At 35.4% G+C, this 24,821-nt stretch overlaps 1 protein-coding gene across 1 annotated transcript in view; it reads right to left on the bottom strand.

Annotated features, from left to right (window-relative positions):
* Positions 1-24,821, bottom strand: part of STXBP5L (syntaxin binding protein 5L) — a 347,821-nt gene that overhangs the window by 72,457 nt on the left and 250,543 nt on the right. Inside the window, exons 21-22 of the mRNA XM_088837386.1 lie at positions 9,615-9,680; positions 1,449-1,541 (exon numbers count right to left, since the gene is read on the bottom strand). Of these exons, the coding sequence (XP_088693512.1) occupies positions 1,449-1,541; positions 9,615-9,680 (159 nt within the window). The remainder of the gene's footprint in view (positions 1-1,448; positions 1,542-9,614; positions 9,681-24,821) is intronic.

Below are 24,821 nucleotides of genomic sequence, written 5' to 3'. Positions count from 1 at the left end.
TCTTCTTAATATCTTCTGCCTCTGTTAGGTCCAAACCATTTCTATCCTTTATTGTGCCCATCTTTGCATGAAATGTTCCCTTGATATCTCTAATTTTCTTGAAGAGATCTCTAGTCTTTCCCAGTCTATTGTTTTCCTCTATTTCTTTGCATTGATCACTGAGGAAGGCTTTCTTATCTCTCCTTGCTATTCTTTGGAACTCTGCATTCAAATGGGTATATCTTTCCTTTTCTCCTTTGCCTTTTGCTTCTCTTCTTTTCAAAGCTATTTGTAAGGCCTCCTCAGACAACCTTTTTGCCTTTCTGCATTTTTCTTGGGGATGGTCTTGATCACTGCCTCCTGTACAATGTCATGAACTTCCATCCATATTTCTTTAGGCACTCTATCAGATCTAATCCCTTGAATCTATCTGTCACTTCCACTGTATAATTGTAAGGGATTTGATTTAGGTCATACCTGAATGCTCTAATGGTTTTTCCTACTTTCTTCAATTTAAGTCTGAATTTTTCAAAAAGGAATTCATGATCTGAGCACAGTCAGCTCCTGGTCTTGTTTTTGCTGACTGTATAGAGCCTCTCCATCTTTGGCTCCAAATAATATAATCAATCTTATTTCAGTATTGACCATCTGGTGATGTCCATGTGTAGAGTCTTCTCTTGTGTTATTGGAAGAAGGTGTTTACTATGACCAGTGCGTTCTCTTGGCAAAACTCTGTTAGCCTTTCCTCTGCTTCATTTTGTACTCCAAGGCCAAATTTGCCTTTAAATCTAGTCATAAGTCATTTTATAATGAATGCCTATTTTAAGAAAACTGTGTATTATTTAAAATTTTATTTCTTTTCTAACTGAAGGATAATTGCTTTACAGAATTTTGTTGTTTTCTGTCAAACATCAAAATGAATCAGCCATAGGTGTACATCTGCCCCCTTCCCCTTCTTATTTGGTTCCTATGAATAGCACCAAATATGCAATAAGCCTGCATAAAATATGTAGGACTTTTCTTTTTGCTCACTTTCTGAGAGAATATTGCTGCTTTAAGGCAATTCTTCGGAGTTTCCATGAGCATCACAGTTGTTTCTGATCACAGAAAATATTTAATCATGAAGAATACAGGAGAATTTTTACAAAACTATTCTAGTTTTTGGCTCTTAGGTTTTCCCTGAATTCTCTGTTGGCCACTTTATATTTTCTTATAGGCCTGATGAAATTATCCAGATTTAAAGTAGAAAACCCCACTATCAAAATTCTGTGGCACATTTCAAAAGCCTTAGGAATTCCTGCTGTATATCTAATGAAGTTCATATTTATAATTTTAACCAGTGCTTTAGGGAAATTGGTCTTTATTCACCATGAGGGAGATGTATTTTTAGCACAACAAATAAGAAAGGTTTTGGAACAAATTGTGGAGATAATAACTTCTTTGTTCATAAAAGAAATTTTCACTTTCACCTGGCAAATGATGTACTTGATTCCTCTGTCTCATAGTTGGTATTTCATTCCTATAAAAGCCTGGTGCTGCCTCGGGAGTTCTGGTAGCAAGTCCTAAAGGAAGGGAATAAAAAACTATTGGCATGTAATTTTTTAGCCCAAATGAACCAAGAGTTTTTACCTTACAGGTGACTTTCATAATAACTATTTGGAAGGCACAAAATAACTGTTTTGAGCCTTTACCTGAGTATTTTGGTACTGTTCCAACAGAGGACACTTTGAAAGGAAGAAGCTTTCTTTCTTGAAGGATGTAATGGGGTTCTAGACATGCAGAATTACACAGAAATGGCATTAAAACCAGGTTCTAAGACCTAGTTTTAACCCAGGTTTGAGAACAACTGATTTTTTTTTTTAGCATTTTGTGGCATTAGTTTCCATGACAATTTTTAATAAAGATATCTTTAGGGATAAATATTATGCTATTGTATATTGTAGACAGAACCTTGAGGATGGATGGCTACATAGGTAGCAGCAGTATTACGACCTAATGCTAACCCTCCCCCAAAAATGTTAAACTGAGAAAATAATTTTTAAAGGCAAACCTTCAAGGAGAATGAATTTAAAAAAATGCACACCTTGTGGGCAGACATAATCCTACAGTTGAGGGCTTGATTAATTTTCAACTCTTGGCCTAAAGAAAAAGGGACTGTTTTCTTAGGGGATTGCAGTCCTGTTCCAGATTTGGTGGAGCTAGTGCTGAAGTTAGCTTCTGCTCACCGCTTTGGGAAGTATGTTTCAGCAATACCCAAACTACACAACCTTACCTGGTGAGTGAAAAATGGTTACACAGCTTTAAGGAAAGATAATAATTTGTATAACTATTGCTTTAATGTTTATTTCTGCAGATAGACTGTTAGGTCCATTTGGCACGGGATATTTTTATTTTGTTAATTAGTTTATTCTTAGTGGATATCATAATATCACTCTAACTATAGACACTTTGACTTACTTTTTGAATGTAACAGTTGGGTGAATGAATAATATGAAATGACTGTTATCTTGAAAGCTGAGAATATCAATGTTCTGATTGGTTCATTGGGATCCTTTCAGCTCCCAATCCCTATTCTGTTCTCTCACATTATCCTAAAGGAAATATTTAATAGTCTGAAACTTCACCCTGTATTACTTGCAGTTTATTGGCATAAAAAGGAGTTTAAGATCCATGTAAGAAAGCAGAGTTATAACATGAATACTGGTCTCTGGCTTTCTTTATTTCTGATCTCTCTTAGAGATATTTGTGTCAAAGTTTTAATATGTTTTTTAGCGGATTTAAATAGGTGAGAGTTTGGGACCCCAAAACAGAAACCAAGAAGGGAAGCAACTACTGAACAAATAAGGCAAAAAAAAAAAAAAAGTTTCATAGAGTCATGGTTCTCCAGTGGTTCAGAGACCAGAAGCATTAATACCACCTGGGAACTTGCTAGAAATGCAAACTACCAGGCCCTAATCTAGATTTATTGAATTTGAATCTCTTATACTCAGCAATCTATGTTTTAATAAAAATTCTTCATATGATTCTGATACAGGTTTTAAGCTTAAAACCCAATGCATTATGTGGAAAAAAGAATGTTGGGTCTTAAATGCCATATATACATAAAAAAGGGAGATATACTGATATATAAACATAATAATTGCCATTACTAATCAGACCTATGAAATTTCTCTAAGTGTATAAATCAAGGGGACTTGCTAGGAGGCATGACTGTTTTTATTAGTTTTTCAAAAGTTAGAATGTATTACAAATATTCTTAATCATGTATATTGATTCTATCACTTTAAGTTATCTAAACATTTTAACTGTTTATATTTTCATTCTTTTCTACCTCTAAAGATAATGTACATCATGAATTTCATAAAGCTACTATTAAAATTTTAAATGATTCTTTTTTCATGGTTACATTTTAAGATTTGATTGGGCTAAGAATCTTCATTTACCATAACTATACCTTTCCTGATAATCTAGATTGAATGCAGCAATTTTCACAACAGCAAGAAATTGCAGAATGTGTTTTAAGTACATTTGTTGGCCTGGTATGCTGGAAATAGTGTTGAACACATTCTCCTTTGTGGGATTAAAAAAGATTCATTAATATAGCACAATTATTTTTCCTTTTTCATGATGAATGGAATAAGCAAATATTCATTATTTCCAGCAATTTTAACTAAGATAAAAAAAATCTGTTGGTATTTGCCCCAGAAAGATAAACTTCACATATTTTAAGAAATATATACAGTGATTAGAAAGCTAATGTAAGAAAAAATATCATTCCTCAATCATGATTATTTATAGTTTAAAATGGCTACTAAAAAAGAATGGGACCTGCCAGTAAACCATTCTCAAATAAGGCAATGAAGTGGTAATGAATCTTAGTCAAGCATTTCTGTTTCAAATAACATAATACAAAAGTAGTCAAAATCTTCCTGTTTTGAAGCAATCTATTTGATTGCTCAAAGGACTCAAAGGACTTTGAGTGCTTTGCCAAAAAAAAAAAAAAAAATGTGATGGTGTTTCCAGATCTGCTTTAACATTAATAAAAGAAGAAACAGCCAAGGCAGAGGACTAAAAGCAGAATGTCTATTAAACACCTGTAGCAATCCTCAAAATTAACTATGAAATCTTGAAAGACATATACCTGAGACTGGAAAAAAAGAAAAGATATCTGCTAACATCACATCTATTCAACATTGCTTTGAAGGTTCTAGCTGATTTCTTCCTTTAGAAATAAGAAATAGAATTGTCCTTTTAACAGAGTCAGTTCAGTCACTCAGTTGTGTCTGACTCTCTGAGACCCCATGGAGGATAATTAGATGCATAGATAATTCAAAAGAACTAACAAATTACTTTCTAAAGGAGATCAATCCTGGGTGTTCATTGGAAGGACTGATGCTGAAGCTGAAACTGCAATACTTTGGTCACCTCATGCGATGAGTTGACTCACTGGAAAAGACTCTGATGCTGGGAAATGTTGGGGGCAGGAGGAGAAGGGGACGACCGAGAATGAGATGGCTGGATGGCATCATCGACTCTGTGGACATGAGTTTGAGTGTACTCCGGGAGTTGGTGGTGGACAGGGAGGCCTGGCGTGCTGTGATTCATGGGGTCACGGAGAGTCGGACACGACTGAGTGACTGAACTGAACTGAACAAATTACTGAAGTTAAATACGTTTATCAAATGTTCTGGATATAATATCAATACACAAAAATTAATTACTTTTATATTAAAGCCACAAAGCATAAAAAAGATATTAAAAAAATTGCAACACAAAAGATCAAATACCAGGTAATAAAGGTAATGAAAGATGTGTAAGACCTCTACAAAGAAAAATAAAAATATTACTGAAAGAAGAAATAAATGAAGAGATACCAAATGGAAAATTCATTTTGAATATCAGTTCTGACGAACTGATCTACAGATACAATGAAACTGTAGTCACTATCCAAGCATGTCAACTTGTGTGCAAACTGATAATTTTTTTCTAAAAGTTATATGAAAACAAAAAAGACCTAAAATAACTATAGCATTCTTGAAAAAGAACCACAGAAATAAAATTGAAGGACCTGTACTATCAGCAATACTGCAAAACTACAGCAGTTAAAACAGTAAGGAATAGGATAAATGATAGATAAACATGCAAATGAAATTATACATAAAGTCTAGAAATATAGATACATAGTAGATAGAGTACACTAATTTGTGACAGAAGTACCACTTTAGTGCCTAGAGGAAATGATAGTTTTTTCATAAATGGTCCTTATCAACCGGATACCTAAATGAAAGTAATAAACCTTGACTCTTTCCTCACATCAGACACAGAAATACATTTCAAGTGGAACTTGAACTTAAAATTGAAGGTAAAACAATGAGGCTCCTAGAAAACAGGGAAATTGTTTTATGACCTTAGGGTAGACAGAGATGTTTTTAAAAACAAAACACACAAAGCATTAACAGTAAAAATAATATTGATACATTGAGCAACATTAGCATTAAAATCTTTTGTTCATCAAAAGACCACCTTTAAAGAGAGTAAAAGGGGAGGCACAGAATGGGAAAAGATAGTTTGCTCTATATACACCCAACAGAAGTACTTCTTTTATCTATACACATTCATATCTATCTACCTATCTATACACATACACAGAATTTCTTATCAAAAGGAAAAGTTGGCAACATAATAACAATGAGTAGAAGACTTGAGTATCTCATAAAAGATGATATCCAAAGTAGCCAATTAACATAAAATAAGTTCATCAAAATCATTAGACATCAGGCACATGCATTGCAATTTGATTCCACAGTGAGATAGTCCTATATATACCTCAGAATGACTAAAGTTGGAAAAATAAAAACATTGGCAAGTATGTGGAACAAATAGAATTTTTATATGCTATTAATGGAAGAAAAATTGGTGTAATCACTTTTAAAAATTCAGTAGTATTTACTGAAGTTTAACACATGCATACCCTGTAACCCCAAAACTCCACTCCCAGATACATGTAACATAGAGATGTTATATTTGTACTAAAAATTGTACAAGATTGGTCATAATAGCTTTACTTATAGTAGCTCCCAACTGAAAACCACCTAAATATTCAGCAATAATAAACTGTATAGAGATATATTTGTATAATGGAGTATTACACATCAACAAATATCATCAGCAACATAGATGAATATTATATATATTGAAAAAAATAAGCAAAAAAATGTAAATATTGAATGGTTTCATTCATCTGATAGTCCAAAACCCACAAAACTAATCTATGATGATAAAAGTCAGAACAGTAGGTACCTTTGTGGGTATTAGTGGCTGAGAGGGGCAAAAGAGTGGTATCTAGTAACATTCCATATCTTTTGATATGGGTACGTTTACATGGAGTATTCATTTGTAAAAACTAGTCTACCTGAACTCTTAAGAATTATGCACTTTGAGGTTCATATATTATACCTCAGTTAAAAAAATTTTATCCCAAAAGAGGTAAGGCCAAGAAATACAAAAAGAAATTACAAATAAAAGCAAGAGTTGTGGTATTAATAGCAAAAAGGTGATATCAGGTGGACACAATATAATATGAACAATGATGATTAACATAGAATATGCATATATCTTTGCATATTTACACATGAATATAAAGAATAAAAAATAGAAGATACAAGAACGAATAGAAAGACATTATTAATACAATATTTTAATTTGTCTTTTTCCCATCTTTGACAAATCAAGTAATCAAAATGTAAGTAAGGACATGAACGACATAATGTAATACTTTCAGCTGCCTAATGCCACACACATTAAATAACTCTTGGGTCAAAGAAATATAAACAAATTGTTTACTATATATAAAACACTGTTAATGCAATCTTAATATATCAAAAGGTATTATATGTTTAATGCAGAGTTCAAAGAGAAATTTAGCCCTGTTATATCAATATGTAAGAAATAATAAATATAAATGAATTAAGCATCGACCACAAAAAGGTGACAGGGAAAAAATGAAGGAAAACAGAGGAGGGTACTAATAATGATAAAAGCAGAAATCAGTAAGGTAAAAAAACAAAAGAAACCATTGTTTCTGTTTAAATAAACAGAAAATAGATCAACTACTTGGTAGCCTAATTCAAGAAAGGCTCTCAATCTTTGCATTTCAGAGAAAGTACAAACATGCAAATAAATAACAATGGGTAAATGATTGAGAGGGGAATTCTACTAAAACGTTAAAAAAAAAGTAGATAATGTATAGTATTTAAATTGCTGGGCATAAAGAAAGAAGTCCTTAAAGGAAAAGATCAGTGTCTGATTATTAAAAAAAAAAAAAACTACAGTAAAACACATCATAAGCAAAGTTAAAAGTTATATTGAAAAAAATATTTGGGTCTCATGTCACAGAGAAAATTTTAACTTATGAAGAAGATTAATTATTATGAAAAGAATAAACAACCTTATAGAAAATGAGCAAAGTGTATGAATAGATAATTTACAAAATATTTAAAGAGCTCTTAAATATATGAAATATATACCTTCAACATCACTTACAATATGTGAGAGGTAAACTGAAACTGCACTGACATATCTCTTTTACTAAACAGACTTGCAAACATTAAAAAATTTGATAACAAGTATTTTCATGTTATTGCTGGAAGGAATGAAAAGTTACAAACCCCAAGGAGAGCAACTGGAGATTAAACAAGTATATGCTCTTTGACCCAGCAACTTCAGTTTTAGGAATTCATCCAATTGGTATACCTGCACAACATTTAGTTACTGCAGCAGTTTGACATAGCAATAGACTGGTACTGAACTAAGTATACTTTAACTGGGGAAGTGATTAAATAAATTATAGTATACACATGTAATTCAATATCATATAATGTAAATAAGAATATGAAAATAATGAAATGGAAAGCAAGATACACTGTAAAGTGAAACAAGCAAAGTACAGTGAAATGCATACAATATACTGCTTTTGTATAAAACAGAAAGCAAAAGCCTACTTCTTTTTGTTTACAAACACAAACTGTCTAGAAGGATAAACTAACAATAATGTTTATTTTTTCAAGAGGATGGAAACAATGCATGGGGAAAGATGAAAAGGACAGTTTTTTATTCCATTTTTGATGTTAAAACCTCAAATTCAGATTACTTTCAAATTCAGATTATGGATGAGAATTTAAAATGAGGTTAAATTATCTAAATTTGATACAGGATGTTGAATTATATTTTAATTGAAGATTTCTGATACAGGAATATATCAAAGTAGTATTTTAAGAAGATTAATTTTGCACCATGATATACAAAATGAATTCTAAGAGGGAGACATGGAAAACAGAGACACCTGTTAGAATATCTTTGTGATACCATACGTATAATAAATACCTAGATTAGGATGGTGCCAATGGGAATACAAAAGAAAGGGTAAATGTATGAGGCTATGCTTAAAATGAAAGCAGTACAATAAGGATTAAACGGATATGATTAAAACAGAAATTTACACAGGACACAACTAGATTCTACTCAATCTACATTCCTAAAGAATAAACAACTAGCAACTCTTAAAGGAGTAAACTGAAGAAATGTCACAATTCCAACTGAATTTCTAAAGGTCAAAATTCACTGCTTTATAAAGAGATTACTGTTTATAAATTTGCATGAAGTTTAAAACAATTTTTTAAATAAAAATGAATTATCATATTTGGGTCAGTTCAGTTCAGTTCAGTCGCTCAGTCGTGTCCGACTCTCCGCGACCCCATGAATCACAGCACGCCAGGCCTCCCTGTCCATCACCAACTCCCGGAGTACACTCAAACTCATGTCCACAGAATCGGTGACGCCATCCAGCCATCTCATTCTCCGTCGTCCCCTTCTCCTCCCGCCCCCAACCTTTCCCAGCATTAGAGTCTTTTCCAGTGAGTCAACTCGTCTATGAAAACAGACCTATAGTTCAATGTCAAAGATATACCTAACTTTTTGGTGCTTAACAATTTATGTAATACTAAAATCAGGTAAATACAAGTTTTTTTAAAAAGCAAATCATTCATAATGATTACCATCACCAATTTCTACCTGTTAAAAATTTTTTCACATACTTTAAAAACTTACTCCTTAATTTTGCAAATGCTTCAAATGTTGTAAAAACTTACTCCTAATAACCTTTATACTCATGTTTATAATATAATGGGCTCACACTTTGTTTTATTCTCAACATATATTATAATTTTTCTTTGCCAACAAATACATATGTTTCAATACTATGATCCAGAGGGCTGGTTTCTTATGCTCCTCCGCCTATAGTGTGTATTTCCCACTAATTAAGCTCCAACTGTTAAGACAATGTCTACATAATATAACCAATTTTTACTTAACATTACTAATATATCTGTAGAATAACCTTCCTTTAAAATGTCTTTAAAAGTATTGCACTCATACCTTTGATTTTAATTTTTGGGGAAGCCATAAATATTTTTAGACATTTATATTTTATTTTGGAATCAAATTTGCTTATGATTGAATTTAAGAAATGAAATTATACTTAATTACCAAAATTATGAATTTCCCAAGAATTATGAAGATAAGGCAGTGGATTACTACAATGAGTTACCAGAAGCCTGAAAATTACCACTCATGTTTACCTGAAGTAGGAGACTTGCAGCGCTCAAGTTCCTGGGGAACTGGACTGTCATTCAACTCAGTTAAGCCTGAAAATGAAATGAAAAAACATGAGGAATTTTCTAATGTTTCATAGATAATTATTAATTCTTATAAGTTTTAAATAAGGCTTTGTTTTTCCTCTGTGAGAACTTTCCTATGCTCATGTTATGACAATTATTTTGAAAAATTTTAACAATGATACAGGAGAAGCAATAACTGACATATTTAGGGTAATTGAATATAATGGTGGAAAAATATAAAATCCCTTTTAATATTTTTTATATCAAATAATAGTTTAGTAAATGACCTAGTTTCATCTGAAAAGAGACCAAGAATAACATGAATTAGAACTTCTTTTAAAAAAAGATCTAATCAAATCTCCCATTTCCAAGGGAAATGGTTACTGGCTTTTTAAAAGACCTTTAAGGAGATGTTACAAATTTTAAATATCATACTTATCTATAAAAGTTAAGTAAATACTAAGTGATGTGTTCAATGGTATCAAATTCCTTCTTATAATAAGCACTCTACTTTCCTCATTTCTAATATTCCTTTATTCTAATATCACTTTCCTGAAAAACACAAGGACAGGCACAATGGATGAACAAACATTTTGTAATTCCCACTATCTGCCAGTCTACATTCCTATGGCATTTATAAAATATCCTTATCATTTTCCTATCCCAGTTGGAGAGCTTCACATTTTTTTTCTTTGTAAACAGTTTCTACTTTAATGTAAATCCCCATACCCAGGGGTACTTAAAAGCTATTGTCAATTACCAAAATGATCTTTATTCATATTCCTTTCCTACTATCCTCTTCTTTATGTAATTTATACCAATTCACTTGCTGTAGATTAAAAAAATCATAGCACTTTAGAAATGTCCCCTGTGACACTTAAGCCGAGCCATAAGAAAGAAATTTTAAGTTTGGAAAGTTTATTTACTTAAGGTTACAGAAATGAGTAGTGCCAAAGCTTCAACAGAATTCTTTATATATTTTGCTTAAGAGTCTTTCATCAGAAAAAATTTTATTTTCTTCCATTTGTGACTTATCATTCCATTTTCTTTAAGACAATAAAATGTCTTTTGATGAACAAAAGATTAATTTACCTTAAGGACAATTTATTTTTTCTTTTATTTTGAATTTTTTTGATTCCTGTATAAGTAATCATTGACTATCCCATGGTAATGGAGATATCATTCTTTGTTTTCTCAAGAAACTTTCATTTTCAGGACTATAATTCATCTCAAGTTAATTCTGATTATGGTATGAGATAGGGATTAAGGTCCATTTTTCCCCCCTATTTGCCCAGCTGTTCCATCATTATTTGTTAAAAAGATTTTCCTTTCCTAATTGATTTGTATTAGTGCCTCAGTCAGAAATAAATTGACCACGTATGCATGGGTCAATTTCTTGATTCTCTCTTCTACAATCATTGGTCTATTTGTCTTTTTTTTTTGACTACCACAATATCTAATTAATGTAGGTTTACAATATGGCAGAAAGTGAAGAGGAACTAAAAAGCCTCTTGAGGAAAGTGAAAGAGGAGAGTGAAAAGGTTGGTTTGAAGCTCAACATTCAGAAAACAAAGATCATGGCATCTGGTCCCATTACTTCATGGGAAATAGATGGGGAAACAGTGGAAACAGTGTCAGACTTTATTTTTTTGGGCTCCAAAATCACTGCAGATGCTGATTGCAGCCATGAAATTAAAAGACGCTTACTCCTTGGAAAGAAAGTTATGACCAACCTAGATAGCATATTAAAAAGCAGAGACATTACTTCGCCAACCAACATCCGTCTAGTCAAGGCTATGGTTTTTCCTGTGGTCATGTATGGATGTGAGAGTTGGACTGTGAAGAAAGCTGATCGCCGAAGAATTGATGCTTTTGAACTATGGTGCTGGAGAAGACTCTTGAGAGTCCCTTGGACTGCAAGGAGATCCAACCAGTCCATTCTAAAGGAGATCAATCCTGGGTGTTCATTGGAAGGACTGATGCTAAGGCTGAAACTGCAATACTTTGGCTACCTCACGCGATGAGTTGATTCACTGAAAAAGACTCTGATGCTGGGAAGGATTGGGGGCGGGAGGAGAAGGGGACGACAGAGAATGAGATGGCTGGATGGCCATGTGGACATGAGTTTGAGTGAACTCCGGGAGTTGGTGATGGACAGGGAGGCCTGGTGTGCTGTGATTCATGGGGTCGCAAAGAGTCAGACACGACTGAGCGACTGAACTGAACAATACATCTTGTAATCAGGAAGTGAAATCTTCCAACTCTGTTCTTTTCAAAATGTGTTTTAGTTATTCTAGATTCTTTGAATTTCTAACATACACTTTTAGAATTGGTTTGTCAATTTCTATAAAAAGATATGTGTTGTTGTTGTGCTCAGTCACTCAGTCGAGTCCAACTCTTGCGCCCTCATAGACTATAGCCTGCCAGGCTCCTCTGAGCATGGGATTCTCCAGGCAACAATACTAGAGTGGGTTGCCATTTCCTTCTCCAGAGGATATTCCCAACCTGGGAATTGAACCTGGGTCTCCTACATTGTAGGCAGACTCTTTACCAACTGAGATAAGCTAGATTATTAATGAATTCTGATAAATTTATAGATAAATTTGGTAGAATAAGCATCTTAAAAATATTGAGTTTTCCAGCCCATAACATGGTAAGTGTAAGTAAGTGTTAGGCGCTCAGTCATGTCCAACTCTTTGTGACCCCATGGACTGCAGCCCACCGGGCTCCTCTGTCATGAGATTTTCCAGGCAAGGATACTGGAGTAGGTTGCCATTTCCTTCTCCAGGGTATCTTCCCAACCCAGGAATCAAACCCAGGTCCCCCACACTGCAGGAAGATTCTTTACTGACTGAGCTACAAGGGAAGCTCATAAACATGGTACCTCTATTTAAATAATGTTTAAACATTTCCTTTCTGTAGATTTTAGTACAGAGGTCTTACATATGGCATTTTCAAGTCTTCTATTTAGTTTTTTACTTTCTGCCTAGTTCTTGTATTATATTTAAAAGTAGAGTATTAAAATATCCAGTAATTGTTGAATTGTCTGTTTCTCCCTTTGAGTCTGTCAGATATTGCTTCAAATACTTTGTAACTCTGTTGTTAGGTATGTGAAGTGAAGTGAAGTGAAAGTCGCTCAGTTGTGTCCGACTCTTTGTGACCCCATGGACTGTATAGTCCATGGAATTCTCCAGACAAGAATACTGGAGTGGGTAGCCTTTCCCTTCTTTAGGGGATCTTCCCAACCCAGGGACTGAACCCAGGTCTTCTGCATTGCAGGCAGATTCTTTACCAGCTGAGCCACAAGGGGACCCCATGAATACTGGAATGGGTAGCCCATCCCTTCTCCAGGGGACCTTCCCAACCCAGGAGTAAAACTGGCGTCTCCTGCATTGCAGGCAGATAGTTTACCAACTGAGCTATCAGGGAAGCTAGTTGTTAGGTTTGTTACATCTTCTTGATATACTGACCTTTTTTATCACTTTAAATGTCCCTCTTTAATAATTTTTTATTCAAAATCTTTTTGTCTGATATCAGTAGAGCTATTCCAGTTGTTTTTTAATGTTTGCTGTTTGTGTGATATTTTTCTACGCTTTTACTTTTCCCATTTGTATCTTTTGGTGTCACCTTCAGATAGCATGGAATTGGATCTTGATTTATTTAAAAATTGAGCCCAACAATCTGTCTTTTTTTTTTTTAATTATCTATCCACATTAAATGTTATTACTGATACAAGGTTACATATGTCATTTTAGGTTTCCTGCATAACTCATGTATTTCTGTTCTTCTAATTCTTCCTTATTGCTTTGCTTGTACTTAAGTAAATATTTAAATGATATTTAAATAGTAAAGTGATAAATTTTACCCTGTATTTTTGGAGTTCTTAGTGGTTATTCTGAGATTTAACATATACATCTTATAAGAATCTACTTCTGGGGGAGGAGGAACAAGATGGTGGAGGAATAGGACTCAAGACCACTCTCTCCCCCACAAATTCATCAAAAGAACATTTGAATGCGGAGTAAAGTCCACAAAACAACTTCTGAATGCTGGCAGAAGACATCAGGCACCCAGAAAAGCAGCCCATTGTCTTCGAAAGGAGGTAGGAAAAAATGTAAAAGATAAAAGAGGTAAGGACAGAGCTCCATCCCTGGAAGGGAGGTTTTAAAAAGAGAGAAGTTTCCAAACACCAGGAAACACTCTCACTGATGAATCTGTGGCGAGCCCTGGAATCTCAGAGGGCCACATAACCGGGAGGAGAAAGAAAGAAACAATTAAAACCCACAGATTACCAGCCAAATGGTAACTCCCAGCAGAGAAGCAGCGCAGACGCCTGCATAGGCCATTAGCAAGCGGGGGCTGGGCAGGGAGGAGCCAGCTGAACTGCTTAGACAGAGGATTGGGCTTGAATGCCATGAGGGCAATCTGAGAGAACTGGGGATAGCAAAGCAGACTGTGGGATAGATTCCCCGCGAAAAGGCAGAAAACTCTAACCTAAGACTCCGCCAGCCCCACTCACAGAACAAAGGGCTGAGCAGAGTGAGCCGGCTGCGGTCGGCCCATCCCCCATCCCCCACCAAGACAGGCAGGGAGGTTAGCCAGAGCCGGAGGGGGCGACCGCAGCCCCAGAAAGGCATCTGATACAAACTGCAAGCAGGCTTGTTGCTAATCAAGACTTATTGGGCTCGGGCCCATCAATATCCGCCTGAGAAGGTGCGTTGGTTGTATACCCAGAAAACCGAGTGGCAGGGACTGGGAAGGCGATAAGTCACAGAGACCGCGCTCGCCAAACACCTGGTCACCTGAGCTGCTCGGACCGGGGAAGGCACAAAACGCAGGCCCAACCAAGTCTGTGCCTTTGTGGAGTACCCGAGAAACTGAACTTGAGCCGCTCAGACCTGGGAAGTGCATACAACCCAGCGCCAGCCTTGGACAGTTCCCGGCAGAGCAACCTAAAGCCTGTGCAGTGTAGACTGGGACAACACATGCGCTGTGAGCGGGGGCAAACCCAGTGTGGCTGAGACACTACAAGCACTCCCCACAGATGCCAGAGGTATTTGTCTGCAGCGTTCCTCCCTTCCCAGAACAGGACTGAACAACTGAGCCATAAAAAGTGTCCACCCGCCCCCTAATATCAGGGCGGAAATTAGACACTTAAGAGACCAGCAAACAGAAGCTAAAACAGAGGGAACCACCCTGGAAATGACAGAGAAGTCTAGAGACTACTTGAAGAATAAGACCCAAAACCAGAGGCAAGGGGCTTAAGCCCAAATCCTGAGAACACCAGAGAACTCCAGATTCCAGGGAACATTAATTGATAGGAGCTCATCAAACGTCTCCATACCTACACTAAAACCAAGCACCACCCAAGGGTCAACAAGTTCCAGAGCAAGACATACCATGCAAATTCTCCAGCAATACAGGAAAATAGCCCTGAGCTTCAATATACAGGCTGCCCAAAGTCACTCCAAACCCACTGACATCTCATAACTCATTACTGGACACTTCATTGCACTCCAGAGAGAAGAAATCCAGCTCCATCCACCAGAACACCGACACAAGATTCCCTAACCATGGAACCTTGACAAGTCACCCGTCCAACCCCACACACAGAGAGGAAACTACATAATAAAAAGAACTCCACAAACTGCCAGAAGAGGGAAAGACCACCCCAAGCAAAGCAATATAAGCAAGATGAAGAGGCAGAAAAATACCCAGCAAGTAAAGGAACAAGATAAATGCCCACCAACACAAACAAAAGAGGAAGATATAGGGAATCTACCTGATAAAGAATTTCGAATTTTGGTGGTGAAAATGATTCAAAATCTTGAAAGCAAAATGGAGTTACATATAAATAACCTGGAAAAAAGGATTGAGAAGATGGAAGGAAGGTTTAATAAGGACTTAGAGGAAATAAAAAAGAGTCAATATACAATGAATAATGCAATAGATGAGATCAGAAACACTCTGGAGGGAACAAACAGTAGAATAACAGAGGCAGAAGACAGGATAAGCGAGCTAGAAGATAGAATTGTACAAATAAATGAAACAGGAAAAAAGAAAAACGAATTAAAAGAAATGAGGACAATATTAGAGACCTCTGGGACAATGTTAAACTCTTCAACATTTGAATCATAGGAGTCCTAGAAGAAGAAGACAAAAAGAAAGACCATGAGAGAATACTTGAGGAGATAATAGTTGAAAACTTCCCTAAAATGGGGAAAGACATAATCACCCAAGTCCAAGAAACCCAGAGATAAACAAGATAAACCCAAGGCGAAATACTCCAAGACACATATTAATCAAATTAACAAAGATCAAACACAAAGAACAAATATTAAAAGCAGCAAGGGAAAAGCAGCAAATAACACACAAGGGGATTCCCATAAGGATAACAGCCGATCTTTCAACAGAAACTCTTCAGACCAGGAGGGAATGGCCAGACATACTTAAAGTGATGAAAGAAAATAACCTACAGCCCAGGTTACTGTACCCAGCAAGATCTCATTCAAATATGAAGGAGAAATCAAAAGCTTTACAGACAAGCAAAAGCTGAGAGAATTCAGCATCACCAAACCAGCTCTCTAACAAATACTAAAGGATCTTCTTTAGACAGGAAACACAGAAAGGGTGTATAAACTCGAACCCAGAACAATAAAGAAAATGGCAACGGGGTCATACTTATCAATAATTACCTTAAATGTAAATGGGTTGAATGCCCCAACCAAAAGACAAAGTCTGGCTGAATGAATACAGAAACAAGAACCCCATATATATTGTCTACAAGAGACCCACCTCAAAACAAGGGACACATGCAGACTGAAAGTGAAGGGCTGGAAAAAGATATTCCACACAAAGAGAGACTAAAAGAAAGCAGGAGTAGCAATACTCATATCAGATAAAATAGACTTTAAAACAAAGGCTGTGAAAAGAGACAAAGAAGGAAACTACATAATGATCAAAGGATCAATCCAAGAAGAAGATATAACAATTATAAATATTTATGCACCCAACATAGGAGCACCACAATATGTAAGACAATTACTAACAAGTATGAAAGGGGAAATTAACAACAATGCAATAATAGTGGGAGATTTTAATACCCCACTTACATCTATGGATAGATCAACTAAACAGAAAATTAACAAGGAAACACAAATTTTAAATGATACAATAGACCAGTTAGACCTAATAGATCTCTATAGGACATTTCACCCCAAAACAATGAATTTCACCTTTTTCTCAAGCGCACACGGAACATTTTCCAGGACAGATCACATCCTGGGCCATAAATCTAGCTTTGGTAAATTCAAAAAAATTGAAATCATTCCAAGAATCTTTTCTGACCACAATGCAGTAAGATTAGATCTCAATTACGGGAGAAAAACCATTAAAAATGCCAACATATGGAGGCTGAACAATACACTGCTGAATAATGAACAAATCATAGAAGAAATCAAACGAGAAATCAAAATATGCATAGAAATGAATGAAAATGAAAACACAACAACCCAAAACCTCTGGGACACTGTAAAAGAAGTGCTAAGGGGGAAGTTCATAGCAATACAGGCACACCTCAAGAAACAAGAAAAAAGTCAACTAAATAACCTAACTCTACATCTAAAGAAACTAGAAAAGGAAGAAATGAAGAACCCCAGGGTAGTAGAAGGAAAGAAATCATAAAAATTAGGGCAGAGATAAATGCAAAAGAAACAAAAGAGACCATAGCAAAAATCAACAAAGCCAAAAGCTGGTTCTTTGAGAAGGTAAATAAAATTGACAAACCACTAGCCAGACTCATCAAGAAACAAAGGGAGAAGAACCAAATCAATAAAATTAGAAATGAAAATGCAGAGATCACAACCGACAACACAGAAATACAAAGGATTATTAGAGAATACTATCAGCAATTATATGGCAATAAAATGAATAACCTGGAAGAAATGGACAAGTTCCTAGAAAAGTACACCTTTCCAAAACTGAACCAGGAAGAAACAGAAAATCTGAATAGACCCATCACAAGCACGGAACTAGAGGCTGTAATCAGAAATCTTCCAGCAAACAAAAGCCCAGGTCCAGACGGCTTCACAGCTGAATTCTACCAAAAATTTAGAGATGAGCTAACACCTATTCTACTCAAACTCTTCCAGAAAATTGCTGAGGAAGGGAAACTTCCAAACTCATTCTATGAGGCCACCATCACCCTAATCCCCAAACCTGGTAAAGATCCCACAAAAAAAGAAAACTACAGGCCAATATCACTGATGACCATGGATGCAAAAATCCTGAACAAAATTCTAGCAATCAGAATCCAACAACACATTAAGAAGATCATACATCACGACCAAGTGGGCTTTATCCCAGGAATGCAAGGATTCTTCAATATCCGCAAATCAATCAACGTAATACACCACATTAACAAACTGAAAAATAAAAATCATATGATTATTTCAATAGATGCAGAGAAAGCCTTCGACAAAATTCAATATCCATTTATGATAAAAACCCTCCAGAAAGTGGGAATAGAAGGGACATATCTCAACATAATAAAAGCTATATATGAAAAACCCACAGCAAACATTATCCTCAATGGTGAAAAACTTTTCCCCTAAAGTCAGGAACAAGACAAGGGTGCCCACTCTCACCACTACTATTCAACATAGTTCTGGAAATTTTGGCCACAGCAATCAGAGCAGAAAAAGACATAAAATGAATCCAAATTGGAAAAGAAGAAGTAAAACTTTCACTGTTTGCTGATGACATGATCCTCTACACAGAAAACCCTAAATACTCTACCAGAAAACTACTAGAGCTAATCAATGAATACAGTAAAGTTGCAGGATATAAAATCAACACACAGAAATCCCTTGCATTCCTATACACTAATAATGAGAAAATAGAAAGAGAAATTAAGGAAACTATTCCATTCACTGTTGCAGCGAAAAGAATTAAATACTTAGGAATATATCTATCTAAGGAAACAAAAGACTTGTACATAAAAAACTATAAAACACTAGTGAAAGTAATCAAAGAGGACACTAATAGATGGAGAAATATACCGTGTTCGTGGATTGGAAGAATAAATATTGTGAAAATGAGTATACTACCTTATACATTCAATGCAATCCCTATCAAGCTACCAACGATATTTTTCACAGAACTAGAACAAATAATCTCACAATTTGTATGGAAATACAAAAGACCTCGAATAGCCAAAGCAATCTTGAGGAAGAAAAATGGAACTCCAGAATCAACCTGCTGGACTTCAGGCTCTACTACAAAGCCACAGTCATCAAGACAGTATGGTACTGGCATAAAGGCAGAAATATAGATCAATGGAACAAAATAGAAAGCCCAGAGAGAAATCCACACACCTATGGACACCTTATCTTTGACAAAAGAGGCAAGAATATAAAATGGAGAAAAGACAGTCTCTTTAACAAGTGGTGCTGGGAAATTGGTCAGCCACTTGTAAAAGAATGAAACTAGAACACTTCCTAACACCATACACCAAAATAAACTCAAAATGGATTAGAGAGCTAAATGTAAGACCAGAAACTATAAAACTCCTAGAGGAGAACATAGGCAAAACACTCTCGGACATAAATCACAGCAGGATCCTCTAAGACCCACCTCCCAGAATATTGGAAATAAAGCAAAAATAAACAAATGGGACCTAATTAAAATCAAAAGCTTCTGCACAGCAAAGGAAACTATAAGTAAGGTGAAAAGACAGCCTTCAGAATGGGAGAAAATAATAGCAAATGAAGCAACTGATAAAGGATTAATCTCCAAAATATACAAGCAGCTCCTGCAGCTCAATTCCAGAAAAATAAACGACCCAATCAAAAAATGGGCCAAAGAACTAAATAGACATTTCTCCAAAGAAGACATAAAGATGGCTAACAAACACATGAAAAAATGCTCAACATCCCTCATAATCAGAAAAATGCAAATCAAAACCACAATGAGATACCATTTCACACCAGTCAGAATGGCTGCTATCCAAAAGTCTACATGCAATAAATGCTGGAGAGGGTGTGGAGAGAAAGGAACCCTCTTACACTGTTGGTGGGAATGCAAACTAGTACAGCCACTATGGTGAACAGTGTGGAGATTCCTCAAAAAACTGGAAATAGAACTGCCATCTGACCCAGCAATTGCACTCCTGGGCATACACACCGAGGAAACCAGAATTGAAAGAGACACATGTACCCCAATGTTCATCGCAGCACTGTTTATAATAGCCACTACATGGAAGCAACCTAGATGTCCATTTGCAGATGAACAGATAAGAAAGCTTTGGTACATATACACAATGGAGAATTACTCAGCCATTAAAAAGAATGCATTTGAACCAGTTCTAATGAGGTAGATGAAACTAGAGCCTATTATACAGAGTGAAGTAAGCCAGAAAGAAAAACACCAATACAATATGTCTGTCTTCCACTCAGTCGTGTCCGGCTCTTTGCGACCCCGTGGACTGTAGCCTACCAGGCTTCTCCATCCATGGGATTTTCCAGGCAAGAATACTGGAGTGGGTTACCGTTTCCTTCTCCAAGGGATCTTCCCGACCCAGGGATCGAACCCGGGTCTCCCGCATTGGAGGCAGACACTTTAACCTCTGAGCCACCAGGGAAGCCCAACCAATATAATATACTAACGCATATATATGGAATTTAGAAAGATGCAAATGATAACCCTGTATACGAGACAGCAAAAGAGACACGGATGTATAGAACAGTCTTTGGGACTCTGTGGGAGAGGGTGAGGGTGGGATGGTTTGGGAGAATGGCATTGAAACATGTTTCATATGTGAAACGAATCGCCAGTTCAGGGTCGATGCATGTTACAGGATGCTCGGGGCTGGTGTGCGGGGATGACCCAGAGGGAGGATAAGGGGAGGAGGGAGGTGGGAGGGGGATTCGGGAGGGGGAACTCATGTACACCCGTGTCGGATTCAAGTCAATGTATGGCAAAACCAACCAATATAATATTGTAAAATAATCAGCCTCCAATAAAAATAAAAATTAAAAAAAAAAGAATCTACTTTTGATGTATACTAAATTCCAGTAATATAGAAATGTTAATCTTTTAGCACCATTTCTTCTTCCTCTTTTATATGCTATTACTGGTATTCATATTATATCCATATGTATTACAAACCCCAACAACATATTGAAATAATTAATAATTATTGCTTTATATAATTTTATTTTTTATAAAAGTCAAGAGAAGAGAACAAACATATATTTATAAGTGTATATATTAACTTTCTGATTTACCATTCTGGCTTCTTTGCTCTGGAAGAGCCATCATCTACTTACTTAGGTATCAATACCACTTTGCTTCTTTGTGTTACTGGAAAACATATTACATTTCTATGTGTTATTGGCTTACTGATACCATTTTATACATAGTGTTTCAGAAACTGCTTTTTAAATCAGTTAAGAGAAGAAATACACATTTACTCTATTAGTTTATAACTACCATAAGAGTGTTGTTTCTTTGTCTAGATTCAAATTACCATTTGGGTCACTTTCTTTGAGCCTGAAGATCTCCCTCAGTAATTCTTTAAGGATGGCTTTGCTAGAAGAATATTCTTTCTTTTTTTATCTGGGAATACCATTTTTTTATAATAAAATAAGCGATAATCTTGTAAAGAAGGCAAAATACAAATAATATAGCTAATAGCATTAGTGGAATTATAAGTAAATATTTTGGCCATAAGCCTTTCTGGGAATATCTTTATTTAACCTACATTTTTGAATGTGGTTTTGTTGGTGATAAGAATCTTGTTTGATATATATTTTTTTCCTTTTAGCACTTTGAAAATGTCACCCTAAAGTCTTCTGGCTTCCCCTGTGTCTGTCCTATTTTTTGAGTCATACGTGGTAAATCATTTTTCTGTTATTTTTAACATTTTCTAGTTTTCCAGCATTTTTACTATGATGTGTATCAGTGTGGTATCTTTGCTTTTATCCTACCTGGACTTCTTCAAATTCTGGAAGTTTTAAGGGTCTGTTTCTCTCTTCCCTTATTCTACTGCTTTATTATGGACATATTGGTGCATTTAAGTGTCCCATACTTCTCTAAAGTTTTTTAATTTTCTGCATTTCTCTCTGTTCTTAAGAATGCATAATTTCTATCAACCTACCTTCCAATTTGCTGATTCTTATTTCTGCTAGGTCAATCTACTACTGAGTTCCTCTACTGAATTTTTCTCTTCATTTATTATACTTTGAAACACTAGAATTTCCATTTGGTTCTTTTTCCAGAACCCTATCACCTATTTCACCTCCTCTTGCTCACTCCTCTGACAACCACCAGTATGTTCTCTGTATATATCAGCTTATTTTTTTGCAGTTTTTGTTTGTTTTTAGATTCCACATATATGTAATATACAGTATTTGTCTTTCTCTGACATAATTCACTTAGCATATTGGCCTCAAGAGCCACTCATGTTATCACAAAGGCAAGGTTTCCTTTTTTTATGGCTGAATTAATATTCCATTGCATATTTTCTTTATCCATTCATCACTGATGATCACTTGTTTCTGTATCTTAGCTATTATAAATAATGCTGTAATAAACATGAGGGTGCATGTATCTTTTTCAGTGTTTTCATTTTCTTTGGATACATGCTCAGAAGTGGAATTGCTAGATCATATAGTAGTTTCATTTCTAATTTTTTTTTGTAAACTTCCATACTATTTATCACAGTGCTAGAACCAATTTCTTTCCCAACTGTGCAAAAGTTCCCTTTTATCCATGTCCTTGTCAACATTTGTTATTTCCTGTATTTTTTATAATAGCCACTCTAAGAGGTCCTAGGTAATTTCTCATTGTAGTTTTAATTTGCATTTCCCTGAAGATGTACCTTTTCTTTTTTAAAATTTATTGAAGTATAGTTGATTTTAAATTTTGTGTGTTAGTTTCACAGCAAAGTGATTAGTTACATAGCAAAATGATTTGTTTGTACATCCACATATTAATTCTTTTTTCAAATTCTTTTCTCATACAGGTTATCACAGGATATTTAGTAGAGTTGCCTGTGCTATACAGTAGATCCTTCTAAGTTATCTATTTTGTATATTGTAGTATGTGTATGCTAATTTCAAGGTCCTGATTTATCTCACCCACTCCCATACACACTCATTTCCCCTTTGGTAACCATAAATTTGTTTTTAATATCTATAAGTCTGTTTCTGCTTTGTAAAAAAGTTCATTTATATAACATTTATTATTGATTCCACATATGAGTAATATATGTTATTTATCTTTGTCTGACTTACTTCACTTAGTATGATAATCTCTAGGTCCATCCATGTTGCTGCAATGGCATTATTTCGTCTTCTTTATGGTTAAGGGCTTCCTTTGTGGCTCAGCTGGTAAAGAATCCATCTGCAATGCGGGAGACCTGAGTTCGATCCCTGGGTTGGGAAGATCTCCTGGAGAAGGGAAAGGCTACCCACTCCTGTATTCTGGCCTGGAGAATTCCATGTATAGTCCATGGGGTTGCAAACAGTCAGATATGACTAAGCGACTTTCACTTCACTTTATGACTGAGTAACATTCCATTGTGTATATGTACCTCATCTTCTTTATCTATTTATCTGTCGATGGACATTTACATTGCTTTCATGTCTTCGCTATTGTAAACAGTGCTGCTGTGAACAATGGGGTGCGTGTATTTTATCTTTTCTAATAATGGTTTTCCAGGATATATGCCTAGAAGTGGGATTGCTAGATCATATAATAGTTCTATTTTTAGTTTTTGAAGGAATTTTCATACTGTTCTCTGTAGTAGCTGTATCAGTATGCATTCCCATCAACAATGTAGGAGGATTCTTTTTCTCACACCACATTCTTTTTCTTTTCAGCATTTGTTGTTTGTAGATATTTGATGATGGCCATTCTGACTAATGTTAAGGTAATAATACCTCATAGTAGGATTTTTTTGGGGGGGGTATTAAATATTTTATTGATTACACATGATAATGGATGATACACAAGCTTCATTCCCATCTATAACTTTATCTGGTACCATAATTCAATTTAGATATATTGCATAGGATGTGCCAACAATCATTAATAACCAAAAAAAAAAAAAAACTCCATGACTTTGCATGGGTGACCCTTTTAATGGTGAACTCCAGGTCACAACACAGTAACTGTCAGTTCAACTACACCAAGGTTCTGAAGACAACAGCTTCTCCACCAAGCAGGTTGTAAATAAATTTCAAATGGAACCTGGCATCACCCTGAAGGAATTCTAACTTCACACTGTTGGGGTAGTTTACCAAAATGGCTTCAGAGTAGACTGACTTTACACAGCACATTAAAAAAAAAAAAAGACATTTATTCAGCGTCATGATCAGACTATTACATTTAGCAATCAACAGCATGGGTGCAAAAAAAAAAAATCTACATTAAAACCCTTTGTTGGAATGCTTTACACTTTCCACAGAACAGAAACTAAAATAACCTGTTATACAATTAGTCACAAGTACAGTCCTCGAGTTTTTTGTCCATACACATGAGTATTGTCTAAAACATGTCTTCTTTGTAGCAGCTAGGCCCTGCCACCACTGTGCTTGGCTGAGTTCACAAATCTGTTGTAACCTGTAGCTTCCCTGGTTTTGGTATCAGGGTGATAGTGGCCTCATAGAAAGCAGTTGGGAGTGTTCCTTCCTCTGTAATTTTTTGGGGAAGAATTTCAAAAGAATAGGCATTTTTTTTTAAAATGGAATCACACTTATTTTTTATTACATTTTCTTTTGTTTGGGGATCAAATAAAAAAAAAAATCACTGCCAATACCCATGTCACAGAGTTTACCACTTACGTTTTCTTGTAGGAGTTTTATGGTTTCAGATCTTACATTTAAGTCTTTTATCCATTTTGAGTTAATTATTATGTATGGTCTAAGATCCATTTGCTATGTTATGTAACTTCCATGTCTTGTTGGTATTATCTATTTGATGGGGCATTATCATCATAGTTTCCCTTCCTTCTTTAGTTCTTTAAACATATTTTTTAAAGTTGCTGTGAGGTCTTTTGTTAAATTCAACATCTGGGCCCTCTCAGAGGCAAGTCTGTTTCCTTGCTTTTTCCTGTGAATAGGTAACACTTTCCTATTTCTTTGCAAGTCTCATAATATTTTGTTA

The sequence above is a fragment of the Moschus berezovskii genome, chromosome 1 (genome assembly GCF_049115385.1).
Source record: "Moschus berezovskii isolate FMDL1 chromosome 1, NW_MosBer_1.0, whole genome shotgun sequence".
NCBI classification, from domain to species: Eukaryota; Metazoa; Chordata; class Mammalia; order Artiodactyla; family Moschidae; genus Moschus; species Moschus berezovskii.
The sequence above is the reverse complement of the archived record's forward strand: the minus strand, read 5'-3'. Positions and strand labels throughout refer to the sequence as shown.